The 15,898-nt window shown below is 50.2% G+C and overlaps 1 protein-coding gene and 1 pseudogene across 19 annotated transcripts in view; both read right to left on the minus strand.

The window, feature by feature from the left end:
• Window positions 1–15,547, minus strand: part of CYRIB (CYFIP related Rac1 interactor B) — a 172,286-nt gene extending 156,739 nt beyond the window's left edge. For 7 of the 19 annotated variants that reach the window (XM_038000145.2, XM_038000127.2, XM_038000131.2 and 4 more), the window contains exon 1: window positions 15,211–15,399. Coding sequence is in view for 1 of the 19 variants with exons in the window: in XM_038000122.2 (XP_037856050.1) it covers window positions 15,445–15,532 (88 nt within the window). In the remaining 18 variants the exon portion in view is untranslated. Of the gene's footprint in view, window positions 1–15,210; window positions 15,402–15,444 lie in introns of those variants that run through there. The other 12 variants (XM_038000146.2, XM_038000132.2, XM_038000143.2 and 9 more) reach the window with 5 other exon arrangements.
• LOC119624954 (U7 small nuclear RNA) lies at window positions 3,630–3,680 on the minus strand (annotated as a pseudogene).
• Window positions 15,548–15,898: the final 351 nt, after the last annotated feature.

Here is a 15,898-nt window from a genome sequence, read left to right on the forward strand (position 1 = left end):
ACTTTCTATATTTGGTGCCTCCCTTTAAAAAAATGGCTGAGGAGCATGGAATCCTAACCCTTCCAAAACACAGGCAAAGATGACAAGTGGGCTGCATCACACACCCTAAGAGTCTGTCTCGAAATTTGCAATCCCATAAACGGTTATAGCTCAGCCACCCGCTGGGGTGCCTTCGTCTGTCTGCTCCTGTCTGCTCCGTATGGGCTTCTCAGAGGCAGACGCATCCTTTTCTTCTGCCCCTGCCTCCCATCACAGAGCACAGGAAGAGGGTTCTGAAAAGTGGTCCCTCTCCCCAAGAGAGGCTGGGCACACCCTCTGCATCCTTGCTCCCCAGATGTCCAGGAGGCAGGAGCAGAGAGATTGGTCAGGTGCTTGGAGCCATAAGGTCACTCATCTTCCATTGAGAATACACGGAACACAGCTCCCACCGCCTGAACCAAAGTTCACTTTGCTTTGGAACTACATAAAGTCCCCAAACAGAAAACACTTGGCAACTGTTCATTAGTGGCTTTCATTCATCTTACCTTTCCCTGAAAATAATTTCTTTTCTTTTTTTAAGACAGAGTCTCACCCTGTCACCCAGGCTGGAGTGCAATGGCACAATCTTGGCTCACTGCAACCTCCGCCTCCCCAGTTCAAGCGATTCTCCTGCCTCAGCCTCCCAAGTAGCTGGGACTACACGTGCACCACCACGCCTGGCTAATTTTTGTATTGTTAGTAGAGGTGGGGTTTCACCACGTTGGCCAGGCTGGTTTCAAACTCCTGACCTCAAGTGATCTGCCCGCCTCGACCTCCAAAAGTGTTGGGATTACAGGCGCAAGCCACCACACCTGGCCCTGCAAATAATTTCTATAGGACCTGAAGAAGGTTACTGCTATGGGGGTGTCTCTAGATTCCTTAATCCTATCAGCTGCTTGACTGGAAGGAATGATGAGATTCTAGAAAAATCTAGAAAAATCTTGTGACCTCCCTCTGACGCCAGGTTTCCTCATTTATAAAATGGCAACAATAATGTCTTCTGCATAGATCTAGGAGATGGTCCATGGTGGCTGATATATTCAAGAATTGCTAGCTGTTTTTCTTTAATCAGACCTGTCAGTATTCTACCTCAGGGATGCCTGGGCCTAAGTTTTATTAATTGAACTGTTTTGTTGTATATCTTTTATGAAGTAATCTAAACTTTGGTTTTCTCTGTTTTCCTGAAAGCAGTAGTATTCTAGGTTTCTTAGAGAAGAAGAAAAGAGGCCAAGCTCAGTGGCTCACATCTGTAATTCCAGCACTTTGGAAGGCCAAGGCAGGAGGACTGTTTCAGCCCAGAAGTTCTAGACTAGCCTGGGTAACATAGGGAGACCCCACCTCTACAAATAATTAAAAAATTAATCAGATGTAGTGGCATGCACCTGTGGTCCCAGCTGCTCAGGAGGCTGAGGCAGGAGGATCACCTGAGGCAGGGAGGTCGAGGCTGCAGTGAGCTGTGATCACACCACAGCACTCCAACCTGGGCAACAGAAGAGAAGAAAGGAAGAGGAGACTCTTAGTGGAGAGGAAAAAAGAAGGGGAGAAGGGGAGGTTTTCTTACAATAAAAGTAACATAATCACATTACCAAAAAAAAAGTGCAAACAAGAGAAAGGGAAAGAATATCTCCATATTCTTATCTCCCTAACACAACCTCTGACACCACTTTGGTCTATTTACTCAAAGTCTTGTTTCCTATAAATGACAGATGGTTTTCTAAGTCTTCTCACAGCCTCCATGGCCCTGACTTTGCGTGGCCGTGTAATATTCCACCATGCGGCTAAAGCATAACTTAAGTAGGTGGTTACTGTCAGACACTTAGATTATTTCCCATTTATTTTGTTACTGTAAATAGCTGAGCTGGCCAGGTGCGGTGGCTCATGCCTGTAATCCCAACACTCTTGAGAAGCCAAGCGGGGAGGGTGGCTTGAGCTTGAATTTGAGACCAGTGTGGGCAACACAGCGAGACCTCATCTCTACTAAAAATAAAAAAATTAGCCAGGCATGGTGGCAGGTACCTGTGGTCCCAGCTTCTGCCTCTAGAGATGACACTTGCCAATCTATGTGAGTATCTGTAGTTATTCCAGGGGATTCTGAAGAAGCCTATGAAATCAGATTAGGGAACCACTGCTATTCCCAATTGAACTGAAAACTGAGGTACTTGGGAGGCTGAGGTGGGAGGACTGCTTGAATCCTGGAGGTCAAGGCTGCGTCGTGATCATGCCACTACACTCCAGCCTAGATGACAGAGTGAGACCCTGTATTAACAATAACATAAAGCTGAGCTAAAAATCTTTATGTAACATTTTGTTCATACTTTTCAGTTTTTCTTAGGAAAGATTCCCAAAGTGGGTTCCCTGGGTCAAAGGTTATGAAGATGTTCATGGCTCTTGACATCAATTGCAAAGTTGCCCAGAAGGGTGACTCAAAAGGTCACCTGGTTGGCCACCAGCAAGAAAATGCATGTACCTTCACTGGGGTGACACCTTTCACAGTCACCACAGGGCAGGGTCAGGGACACCTGCTGGGTTTTCTCTGGAGTGAGCGCTTATGGAACATTCTGGTCTCTGCACATCAGCTGCACAATCTCAGGTGCTTTTCAGCTCTGCCCTGCTGAATGAGAGCTCCATAAGGCATTCGAGAATAAGCTCCACGGTGGAATCAAATGCTCCCTCCTCACCCAGCAGCTATTTGGGGATGATCAGAGAAAACGAAAAATCAGGTTCCTCTTCTTTTGATTTTAGGGGTCCAAGGTGTTGAACCGATGATTAGTTTATCTAGAGAGAAGCATTTTCCAACCACATCGATCATGGAGGACAGTTGGGGGACATTCGAAGGTCATACCTCGTTTATTACTCATTTATTTTGAGACAGGTCCACTCAGGCAGGGCCTCAGAGACTGTGGGATCAAATCCAAAGACCCAGGAGGCCAAAGCCCTTTCACATCAACTCCTGGATGGGGCCTTCAACTGCAGACTTGAAACATGCGGGAACAATGACAAAGTCAGAAGGGGCCTAAATCTAGGGGCTGCGGTAACCAAAGAGACTCTGCTTTATTTATTTATTTGTTTATTTATTTAGGCCTCACCAGGTCAAGAAAGGCTGTCTCCCTCTGTCCACTCTTGTCTCTCACATCAGACAACTAGATACCCAAAAACTCTCTCCAAGGTTATCACACTCAGGCATGAGAGACCCTGGGATAATCACACATACACAGATAACACCCCCGTTGGGTATCAAGACTACTTTGCACATTCTGAAGATGTCCTCAGTGCATCAAACATACAGTGGGATTCCACTGTACCCTCATTTTTTTGTTTTTTTGTTTTTGTTTAGAGACAGGGCTCTCCCTATGTTGCCCAGGTTGGTCTCAAACTCCTGGCCTCAATCGATCCTCCCACCTGAGCCTCCTGAGTAGCTGGGATGGCAGGCGTGTGCCACCCAGCCATACCCTCATTTCACTGAGCCGAATTCAGCTATACTCAAAGGGCCAAAGGCTTTTCTTTTTCAATTTTAAAAACTTTAAATAATATAAAAGTGTATTTTGCCTATTGTATTTGTTTGTATTTGTTTCTATGGGTTTTTTTATTTTTTTGTTTTTTGTTTTTTAGTGTGGGGAAACTGGAAAGCCTGCTGGACAAATTCTAAAAGAGCTATAGCACTCTGCTTCCCATTTTTTGTATATAGTGCATTGTACTTTATTGTAGATTGTCTACTGCTGTTTCTATTATGCACTGACTCATTGATGTTCCAGTACAGCACCAGACACACAAAACCAGTGCATGGAAAACCAGCCTTCAGGAGCAATTCGGGAGATTGTCAGGAATTTTTTTTGGGGGGACAGAGTCTCGCCTTTGTTGTTCAGGCTGCAGTGCAGTGGCAAAATCTCGGCTCACTGCAACCTCTGCCTCCCCAGTTCAAGCATTCCTCCTGCCTCAGCCTCCCGAGTAGCTGGGATTACAGGCGCGTGCCACCACATCCGGCTAATTTTTGTATTTTTAGTAGAAACGAGGTTTCACCACGTTGGTCAGGCTGTTCTCAAATTCCTGACCTCATGATCCACCTGCCTCGGCCTCCCAGAGTGCTGGGATTACAGGCGTGAGCCACCACGGCCGGCCAGGATTTTTTTATTTTTTATTTTTTTGCCTACTGTGCTGACTTCTGAACTTCACCGTGAAGATGTGACTCTGTTCAGCAGAGTTTCTTCTCTTTGGGTGCTTTTAGGTCTTGGGGGCATGTGTCTGTCTGTTAGGAACTAGCAGAAAACCAGCCCAGCTCAGATCAGAACAGGAAACTAGGACCCAGGCTGGTGGGTGCCAGGGCAGGGCCTTGTGGCTTCACAACCCGCCTCCCAGGGGCAGGCTGTCTGGTCAAGAGAACTCGCCCTCTTCACTGCTGGGTCCCTTAGTGGGCTTTCACGTGCCTGGCTTGGTCCCTCCTTCTTTAAACGAAGACTGGCCTAGATGATTGTCACACTCCTGTGTGATACTGGACAATGCACATCACCTCTCTGGGCCTCCATTGCCTCCGAACAGTCTTTCACCTTCGGCTGGAATCAGAGCCCCCAAAGCGAGATTCTAACAAGAGATTACATTGTGTGAGATACTGACCTCCTCAGCATCTAGGCTGATGGGGCCCCTGGGTGGGTCACCTCTAGCTGGGAGATGCTTCCTCTTTCATGGCTCCAACTGTGCCTTAAAAATTAAAAGCTGGGAACCTGTAATCCCAGCACTTTGGGAGGCCAAGGCAGGCAGATCACTTGAGGTTAGGAGTTTGAGACCCGCCTGGCCAACATGGTAAAATCCTGTCTCTACTAAAAATACAAAAATTAGCTGGGCGTGGTAGTCCACACCTGTGACTCCAGCTACTCGGGAGGCTGAGGTATGAGAATCGCTTGAACCCAGGAAGCGGAGGTTGCAGTGAGCTGAGATCGCGCCACTGTACTCCAGCTTGAGTGACAAAGCAACACTCTGTCTCAAAAAAAAACAAAAAAGAAAAGAAAAAGAAAAGAACACAAAGACCCTGGCTTGCCAGGTACAGTGGTGTGGCACCTAGAGTCCCACCTACTTGGGAGGCTGAAGTGGGAGGATCACTGGAACTCAGGAGAGTGAGTCCAGTTTGAGCAACGTAGCAAGACTCTCATCTCAAAAAATAAAATAAAATAAATATATATATAGAGAGATTTACACATACACACACACATATATATAAAAATATATATTTATTTATTTATTTGGAAGGCTGAGGTAGGTGGATCACCTGAAGTCAGGAGTTTAAGATCAGCCTGGCCAACATGGTAAAACCCCATCTCTACTAAAACACAAATATATATATATATTTATATACCCTCCCACCCAGGAAGCATAAGAACACCCAAGGTATGAGCAGATTAAAGAAATCCTGCAGAAGAGGGAACACGTGCACAGAGTATGCTGGCAAGGTCACAAATAGAAAATGGGTGGAGGAATTTGAAAGCAGAGGTCTAACTCCCATGTGCACCTTATTTGCTCAAGTCTACATGGACCAGTATCCAAACACCGAAATTTTCCTTTCAAATCCAATCCCCTAGAGTGTAAGGTCTCAGGACCTTTCTTTCCCCCAAATCTTTTCTTGTGCGGATGCATATATACAGACAATGCAAAGTGCTACAAATCCCAACACCAAATGCATCAAGAAGTAGATTATTAGTATGAGTCAGTTTCACACTAACTTTACCAAAAACCTCACCGCTCAAATTAGCTCAAGTAATCTACTTACAACCGCAATTATAAATTCTGAGCTTCCTTGGCTGACAAGTTTGCAGTAGGTGGTTCTTGGCCCTGAGGGCTGCTGAGATGCCCGTTGTTATGAGATGCTCACTGAGAAACCCACCACCCTCTCCCAGCAGGGTCCAGCAGGAGCAGTGTCTGCTCTTGGCTACACAACTCCATTCATAGACTTTTCCAGTTACATTCAAGGTTCACCGGAAGGAGGTAGCAAAAACAGGAGGTGGGCACTGAAGCTGGCCTGACACATTTGAATTCCAGCTCTGCTTTTTATTAGCCTCCAGGTTTGATCAGTTTCCTCATCTGTAAAATGGGAATAATATGACCTGCCTCACAAGAGTTACCACGAAAGTAAGAAATAAAATATTCAAAGTACATGACACAGCCAGGCGCAGTGGCTCATGCCTGTAATCCCAGCACTTTGGGAGGCCGAGGCAGATGGATTGCCTGAGGTCATGAGTTCGAGATCAGCCTGCCCAACATGGTGAAACCCCGTCTCTACTAAAAATACAAAATTAGCTGGGCGTGTTGGCACATGCCTATAATCCCAGCTACTTGGGAGGCTGAGGCAGGAGAATTGCTTGAACCCGGAAGGTAGAGGTTGCAGTGAGCTGAGATTGCACCACTGCATTTCCAGTCTGGGCAACAAGAGCAAAACTCTGTCTCCAAAAAACAACAACAACAAAAACAAAGTACAGGACACCTGCTCCATGCTCCATAAAAGAAAGTTAATATTGCCATAAAGGAGACCAAAAAATCACAGAAACCCATGATGTGATCCTGATGGGAGCCCTATTAAGAGGGGCTTTCAGGCCAGGCATGGTGGCTCACACCTGTAGTCCCAGCACTTTAGGAGGCCGAGGCAGCCAGATCACCTGAGGTCAGGTGTTCGAAGCCAGCCTGGCCAACATGGTGAAACCCCATCTCTACTAAAAGTACAAAAATTAGCCAGGTGTGGTTGCAGGTTCCTGTAGTCCCAGCTACTCAGGAGACTGAGGCAGGATAATTGCTTGAACCCAGGGGGGCAGAGGTTGCAGTGAGCTGAGATCGTGCCACTGTACTCCAGCCTGGGTGACAGAGCGAGACTCTGTCTCAAAATAAATAAATAAATAAAATAAAAATAGAGGGGCTTTCTGCCAGGTCCATAGCTGCCTGCACACATAGTCTAGAAATGTGACCTCACCCCCAGCTCCTGCTCCACTCGCCACCATCAACCCACTGGCCTGTCATTCATGGTGTCTGGTGACTCTCCCTGCCATCCCATTCCAAACCCCTCAGAAAAACTTCTCCAATTCCTGAGTGAGAAGAATGGGCCTAGAAGGGTTGAGTTTAAGTTAACCCAAAGAAACAAACCCAAACTCCTTCATTCTCCAGGCTGCTCAGGCCTCAGGGACGTGTGTCGGGTGGCTGTGGGGCACACAGTATCATTCCCCACGTGGATCCGTCACAGGGCCTAGCACACAGGAGGCGCTCACTCAGTGACTGTTCTGTTGTTGAATGGCAGGATGAATCTCACTGCTCCCTCAAGACCTGAAAACTTGAGAGTTATGAAGGCATGTTTAGGAATGACTGTAAAATACCACTTTTCAGAAAACAGAAATCTCCATTTGATTCTTTCATTTGCACGCCTGTTTGATCTGTCTACACACTGGTTGGTCTCTGGTGTCCCAGGAGCAGAGGGCAATACACAAAACCAGAGTTCAGGGGAGCAAAGCAGACATTTTAGGAAGTTATTGCCCAAGTTTCACTTCCACGTCGTCTCCTGCATTCTACTTCAACTCTGGTTTTGAGCAAAGCTGGGGCTGGTAAAGAAACTTCCCTTAGTCTACATGTTCCTCTCCCTGAGTCCCAGCACTGAAGCTCTGTAGACCAGGGACTCAAAGTACTGGGCATCCACTGATGCCAGACCCTATGCCAGGTACATTCAGACATTTTCTGACCTAAGAGCCACAACAAGCTGGGAAACAGACACTAAGATGCCAAGAGAAGTTATGCAATGCGCAAAAGACTTCACAGTTAGGGAATCGGGTCTGAATCAAAGACCTCCTTGGTTCCAAGGTCCTTGCTTCTCAACCTGCCATTGTCCTTTTTCAAAGGTGCCAACCACTAACATGGCAGTGTTTCATTTTTCACAAAGCCACCTGAGGAGTTCAAAAGTATCTTTGTTTTGTTTTGTTTTGTTTTGTTTTGAGACAGAGTTTCCCTTCTGTCGCCCAGGCTGGAGTGCAATGGCACAATCTTGGCTCGCTGCAAACTCTGCCTCCCAGGTTCAAGCAATTCTCCTGCCTCAGCCTCCTGAGTAGCTGGGATTACAGGCGCCCACCACCACGCCCAGCTAATTTTTGTACTTTTAGTAGGGATGAGGTTTCACCATGTTGGCCAGGCTGGTGTTGAACTCCTGACCTCAGGTGATCCACCCACCTCGGTCTCCCAAAATGCAGAGATTACACGTGTGAGCCACCGTGCCCAGCCCAAAAGCATCTTGAAGAACTTCCCCCCTGCATTAACTTCAGATCCCATCTCTGCCAGAAAGATAGGCCTGGACAAATCATACAGCTCTCACCCAGCCGTGACTATGTCCCATGGGAGGAAGGATGTGTATATGGAGGGTTTCTGCTGGAGACTATGCTAGATGCTTTGATACACATTATGACACTCAATCCTCCAAACATTCCAGGGAAGCAGGTGATAGTAGCCCAGCTTCATCAATGACAATTCTGGTTCTGCAGTGGGATGTGATTTGCCCAAGGTCATACAGCACTGAGAAGCAGGGCCAGGGCTCCATCAGCCCTGCCACGCAATAGGCTTCGTTGAGTGAGCACTGGGTGTAAATTCCAAAGAACTCAAATCGGCCAGACACAGCCAGTGGCAGGAGACTCTATTAAGCAGGTGAGGAAAGAATGGCACTTTTCTTCCTCCTGCCGCCCAAGCCTTTCTCATCCTTAACTCCTCTGCACAACGGGGCCCTCACTGTCCTTCCCCCACCTTCTTATCAAAGGATGCTGGTGCCGGGAAGGGGAAAAGACAGAACGAAGATTAGTCTCTGGCATGGCTTATGTTGATTTCAAAGCTGTCACTTTTCCCACATTGGGCCTTCTTTTTCACCGTGGATTTAAGTGTCTGGTCCCCTGCTGAAGGAAGGTCAAGGACAGCGGTACATTTTGAACTAGGGAAAGACTCCAGTCCTCAGCATCCTCCTGCTCTCACAGCCTTACTGCTAAACACAGCAGTGGATGCAGACGGCAGCACCACGGAGCGGTGAGCAAAAACCAGGCTCAGGAGCCGGCGGCCTAGGTTCCAGTCCTGACTGTGCCTCCTGGTCAAGATGCTTCCCCCTGGGGAGTCCCAGTTCCCTTGTGTGGATGTACTGGATGCTTAGGCCTGAAACTCTGTGAATGGGGTTTCTTCTGCTCAGTCCTTACAGGCCACCATCACGTGGAGGAGATGTTCAGCTCACACTGCCTCTCCTCCTCCCCTCCCTGAAGGCAGCCCCATCTCAATGGCTCACAGCATCTAGGCCCCCCTGGGCTTATTCAGCACCTGCTGGCAGACAGAGGCGGTCTCTCTACCACCCCTTCCTGCTCCCACTGTCGCCTGTCTTGAGGGCTGTCCTAGGCCTTCGTCACTTTGTCGTATGTGTTTTCGCATGCCTGCCTCCTCCATTAAGCCACCTCGGGAACCGCCAGGGTCATATACAGATTTGCACCATCAGCACCAGCCCGGCTCCCGAATGAATGAGGGGGAGTGGGTCAGGCTGGATGATTTCCTGGCCCACTGCACTCAAAGTGTGGTCTACAATCCAGAGGCATCACATTATGTGCAAAAGTGTTCAAAATGCAGCATCTCGGCCCGCCCCAGCCCCTGCTCAGAACCTCCAAGGCAATCCCCACGTGATGCACAGCACACTCAAGTTTGGAAAGTTCTCCTCCAACTCCTCCCTCCCTTGCTTCTACCACCTAGAAGCCTCCAGAACTGTGAGCCTTAGTAGGTCTCACTAAAACATAGCCCATCATTAACCAAAGGAGATCTGCCTTAAGAACCTTCTAGAAGCCCACCACTGACTCTCACAAGCAGAATATGAAATGTGTGCTCCCTGGGGGGACTCCTGGCACACATTAATGACTGGCCCTCTCCGACCCTCAAGGAAGCCCAAGCAGCTTTCAAGAATGCTGAGGCGGCCAGGCGCAGTGGCTCACACCTATAATCCCAGTACATTGGGAGGCTGAGGCGAGTGGATCACCTGAGATCAGGAGTTCGAGACCAGCCTGGCCAATATGGAGAAACCCTGTCTCTAACACGGTGAAACCCCATCTCTACTAAAAATACAAAAAAAAATATATATATATATGAGCCAGGCGCGGTGGCGGGCACCTGTATTCCCAGCTACTCGGGAGACTGAGGCAGGAGAATCGCGTGAACCCAGGAGGCGGAGCTTGCAGTGAGCCAAGATTGTGCCACTGCACTCCAGCCTGGGTGACAGAACGAGACTCCATCTCAAAAATTAAAATTAAAATTAAAATTAAAAAAGATTAAAAAAAAAAAAAAGAACGCTGAGGCCTGGCAGAGTCAGACAGACTGGCTGCCCACTCACCAGCATGGGTCTCATGTCCACGCTCAGAAAGCTCTCTTCCCTCATTTCTCTACTCTTGACATTTATTCAGCTTGTAAAGAAAAGGATCCTTTCCAAAACACGTCTTCAGTTTCTTAATAAACCCCGCAATTCCTTTAATGATTTCAGATTATCTTAAATATTTATAAAAATCACTCTCAGCAACACTTCTTTAAGCAAACCTCCTCATCAACTTCGATTATTTATATATTTATGAACACGATGTTCAAGGAGCAGATGGCAGCTAGTAAGTCCTCCAAAAGAAGGAAAAAAAAAAATCAATGGGACAGAATGTAAGCTCCACGACTCGCCCATTTACTCTTCTCGACAAGCTCTGGTACAATTATCTTTCCATTCAGCAGAAGCACCACACAAAAGTCCACAATTGGTTTAAAATAGCACACTTGGACTTCATAAAGCTTGGAGGTTCCAACTTTAATCTAGGAATGACCTGCCAGCCAAAGGCTCTATTCCCAAAGGAAACTGAAGCTCTGTCCGGGGAGGGCAAGACGATGGATGTGGGGACAGATGATGGGACCAGGGGAGGGACAGAAAGAGCACCAGGGGCCGAGGGAAGAAACAGACACTGCTGAGCACCTACTAGGTGCCATGCTCTCTGCTGGGCACTGTCCATACAACCTCTGGGTTGATCTTCACAACAACACTTCCAGGTGGCGACTGTTAGTCCTCATTTGAAAGATGAAGAGAAAGACAAAGAGAAAGGAAGTCTCTTGGCCAAGGCCACAGAGCTAGTGAGTGGCAGAGCCAGGATGTGAACACAGGGTGCAGGGCCCCCAAACCTTCACTGCCTCTAGAAGGAGAAAAGGAGGAGAGGAAAAAAAATTGCTCTTAACCTCGTGCATCCTAGGCCTTTCTTTCAGCCTGGGGAGGCCAATCACCTGTTTTAAGACTATCAAAGACTTAATTGCCAAAGTTCTACTGAAGCAAAAGGACCTGGTCCATTTGAGAGCCCAGAGAAGGAAACTCTCAACCGAATGCAGGAAGAAGTCGATATGAAGGTTATGAGAAGATAGGAAATGAGTGTCACAGACACATAAAGAGGGGACTTTACAAGAGAGACAGAAAAACAGGGATGGGGGACAGCCCTTACCCTGAGAAATGAATGAAAAACAAGATCAGAAGGAGTCTGTCTTCAACAGGCCTTTATCAAGTATCCCCTTTAGGGAAGAGGAAAAAAAAAAAAAATCAACCCTTCACTCCTCCCACCCAAATTTATTTCTTTCAAGAAGCTCCAATTCGGCCGGGCGCGGTGGCTCGAGCCTGTAATCCCAGCACTTAGGGAGGCCGAGACGGGTGGATCACGAGGTCAGGAGATTGAGACCATCCTGGCTAACACGGTGAAACCCCGTCTCTACTAAAAATACGAAAAAACTAGCCGGGCGAGGTGGCAGGCGCCTGTAGTCCCAGCTACTCGGGAGGCTGAGGCAGGAGAATGGCGTGAACCCGGGAGGCGGAGCTTGCAGTGAGCTGAGATCCGGCCACTGCACTCCAGCCTGGGCGACACAGCGAGACTCTGTCTCAAAAAAAAAAAAAAAAAAAAGAAGCTACAATTCAAGCTAAAACAGAGAGATGAATCTGGCCTTTGAGATGCCTACACGCTTGCTGAGGAAACAGTGATTATTACTGTTGTTAACAAAAATCATGGATGGGGATCACTATTATGCAATGGGAACAGGGGCCTATGCTAAGGGCTTCGCTTACATTACTGCCAGGAGCTACACAACCCCATGACATATGTGTCCATTTTACAGATGAGAACACTGAGGCTCCAAGAAGGGAACAAACCTGGTTCCATGCACACGAGCAGTGAGAAAGAAAACCGAGGTATGAATCTGGATCTTACTCTCTTACTCAGGAGCCCTGGGAGACCGATGGGGATTCTTTTGCCTGTTTAGAGATGAGGAAAAGAGGGTGCCAAGAGTATAGTGACCTCTCGAAGGCTGCACGGCCAAGAGATAGATTTTAATCTGAATTTTCAGCTATACAACACTTCCTTTACAATGCTCAGTGGTGGATGATTTTGCTGAAGACAGCCAAGTCCCAGACCGCCAAAGCCACATGAATGGTGGTCTCTTCAATTAACGAGATGGCAGTAATGCTGAGCACGGGTGAGGCCATAACCTCCTGGCACCGGCATCCCTCGGGCATCCTTCCTGTGCTTCCTGTGCATGGGTCTCTGGATCCTGATAGAAGAGCTGTCAGGGACCAGGATTCCACATAGGGAGGAACCACGGGAGAACCATTTCAAGGTCAACGGCAGGCCAGTGTGCTGACCTTGAGATGGAAAAAGAATGTCCATCCTCAAAGAGCAAAGGGGAACCCATCATTCTTCTGCTCATTCTGTCAAAGACACGTACCATTTCCTGCATGTGCCAGGCAGCAAGTCAGGTGCCAGAGGAAGCACAAAGATCACTCAGGGTCTGCAAGAAGAAACGTGAGCTCTGCAGGCCGGAGACTTAGGTGAGACCCTCAATCTGCCCCTTCCTGACTGAAGGTCTTGGGCCAAGTCCTGCACTCTCTCTAAGTCTCAGGAAAATGAGAACCCTAGCTCTCCTTTACAGGTAACCCTGACCACTCCACAGTTCAGTCATTAAAAATGAACCTGGGCCGGGCACACTGGCTCACGCCTGTAATCCCAGCACTTTGGGAGGCTAAGGCAGGGAGGATCCCTTGAGCCCAGGAGTTTGGGCAACACAGGGAGACCCCGTCTCTACAAAACATTAAAAAATTAGTTGGGCATGGTGGCGCACACCTGTGGTCCCAGCTACTTGGGAGGCTGAGGTAGGAGGATGGCTTGAGCCTGAGAGGTCAAGGCTGCAGTAAGACATGATCACATCACTGCACGACTTCAACCTCAACAATACCGTGAGACCCTTTCTCCAAAACACAAACAAAATGAATCTGCACATGCTCAAACTGCAGGACGTTGCTATTGTCTCTTAAAAATAATAGTAACACTTACAGGGCTCAGGAGTTGGGGGACCCACATAGCTAAGGATCCTAAGAGAGGTACACGGAAGACTTTGGGAGCTGAGAAAGGAGAAGGGGTGGCTGTCAGAGAGAGCAAAATTACTTGAAAATATCCCAAAGTGAAGGGTAGAAACATATATCGGCCTTTATTTGAAAACCATTTCCAAGTCTCCCTGTGCTAGAACCCACTGCAGCCTCCTGCATCACACACTCTGCCCTTCTTGTGAGCCCAACAAGGATCTAGAGTGCAAATTCCAACGTGTCTCCCCAGGAAGAAAACTCAGGCCAGCTGACCACTTCTGCATGCCGACCAAGGTAGAAAAGCCACCTCTTCCGGGCTTCCCCCACATTACAGGAACCCCAGGCCTGGGAAACCATCCCAGCCATCAGCCCTGGCTCAGCCTTGGCTGCTGGCCTCAGTCAGTCATCTGGCAGTGGCAATCAAAATGACGCCTTCTTTTTATTTTTCCCTCAGTGCAATCTTCCAAGAATGGGAGAATCTCAAAGTCAGAGTTTAAGCCCTTTTTCACAAGGGAGTCAATATATTTTCACAAGATGGTCTTCCTCAGAGAGGGGAGGAGTCCATCCAACTCCCATGGCAAAACTGCTCCCCGGGGATCGTGGATGGAAGTTACAGAGCAAGGAAGCCAAAATGTGGAAGCACACTGGCTCACCTCTCAAAATTCACCCCCCACCCGTTCATCTCACAATTATCTATGGGGTGCTTCCCACGTGCTCCAAGGCACCCTTTCTAGGTGCTGGGGATGCAGAAATTCAAGGTGACTGGCAATGACACTTTCTATCACTGCGCCCCCTCCAGGCCAGGAAATCTACGCTGGTTTTCTCAAGGCCCTACTCGCAGCAGCCCATTTTACAGACGGGACCCTAAGACTCAGAGAGGGTAAGCGACTTGCCCAAGGTCACACAGCTAGTAAACGGCAGGGCCAGGAATTAAATATAGGTGCAAAGTGCACGTGACACTCCTCCGCAGCCCCAGCTTCCCACTCTATCCCTCCGCACCCCTCCACCTCACGCAGCAGGGTGGGTAGCAAAAACACACCCCAAGAAGCTCCAGCATGGGAAGACCTCCTTCCTTCCACCCCGACACAGGACACACGTTTCAAAGGGCACACAGCAGGTTTCTCCCACCCCCAGTGTGTGTGTACACAGCCCCACGAAAGCCCTGCAGGCTGCAAGGGTACCCACCCGTTAACACTGAACTTCCATTTAAAAAGAAAGATGATGAAAAGATAAAAGACGAAGAGGAAGTGCTCTTTAAACACAGGCGGGTGGCCACCCCAGGAGGAAGTCTTGAGGCCAATGGAGATTTTGTTCACCCCCTCTAGTTCCTCAAATCGAATGCCACCGGCCTTCCAAGCCCCTGATGGGTGGTGGCCGGGGGCCAGCGCTGCTGCCAGGGTCAGTCCCCGCGCCGACACCTGGCTCGCAGGAAGGGTCTGCCCAGGACCAGCCACCCCGACCTGAGCGCCCCCTGCCTCGAGGCGCACCAGGCGCCGGCCCCGCAGCTGGGTGGACCCGGGTGGCGGCCCCGCTGCGCGCTCCCCTCGCGTCCGCCCGCCACCCCCCGCGCACTCAAGAAGCCTCCCCCGGGACCCCCGCGCCCGCCGGCCCGGACGCCCCAACCCCGGCGGCGCCCCCTGTCCACCCGCCACAGCGCCCGGCCCGGCGGCCCGGATTGCACCCCAGCCTCTCCCTGCACCCATCACGCGCGCGCCCCGCACCCCGCGCCCTCTCCAGGAGCAAATCGGCTCCAGGGGCGCGCGCGCGGGCTGGCCGGGCGGCGGCGCCTTCAGAGCCCCGGCACGTACCTGGCGGCCCGGGCGGACGAGGGGAGCGCGGCGCGGGAGCGCAGGAGACTCGGAGCCTCCGGTGCCGCCGCCGCCGTTTCCGGGTTGGCGGGGCTCACGTCACCGCCACAGGTTTGCGAGCTGCCCCCGCCGCGGCGGCAGCAGCAGCAGCAGCAGCGGCCCGGGCGAGTGCCAGGCGAGAAATAACTATAAAAGGAAGAGGCGCGGCGAGGAGGAAGAGGAAGCGCTGTTTACCTTCGAGAAGCCGAGCCGCCGGCGCTCGCACAAAAGGAGGACGCTCGCCTCGCGACGCGCCTCCCCCCGCGCCCAGTCCCCGCCGCATCGCAGGGCCCCGGCGTCAGCGCGCGCCGCGCCCCTGGACCGCCCTGCGCCGGCCCCCACCCCAGAACCCCGCGCCCGCCTGGCCCATGTCCTCCCGAGCCGGGGCGCCACGGGCCCAGGATGGTGGTGACCTTGGGCAAGTCACCGCGGGGCGCGCTGCGGTTGGGGGTCATTGCCCTCATTGTGCGAGGAGGAAACCCAGCCCTCAGAGGGGCAGGGGTGGCCCCCAAGGTCACGGCCTGTCAGGCAGGGCTTGGACTCGAGTCCCGGTCTCCAGACCTTCGGACCGGCCAGGTTCCTGTCCCTGGGTCGCTTCCCCCTCACCTGGACTTCAGGAATGGTGACAGTCCCTGCCTGGCTCACCTCG

The sequence above is a fragment of the Chlorocebus sabaeus genome, chromosome 8, assembly GCF_047675955.1.
Source record: "Chlorocebus sabaeus isolate Y175 chromosome 8, mChlSab1.0.hap1, whole genome shotgun sequence".
NCBI lineage: Eukaryota > Metazoa > Chordata > Mammalia > Primates > Cercopithecidae > Chlorocebus > Chlorocebus sabaeus.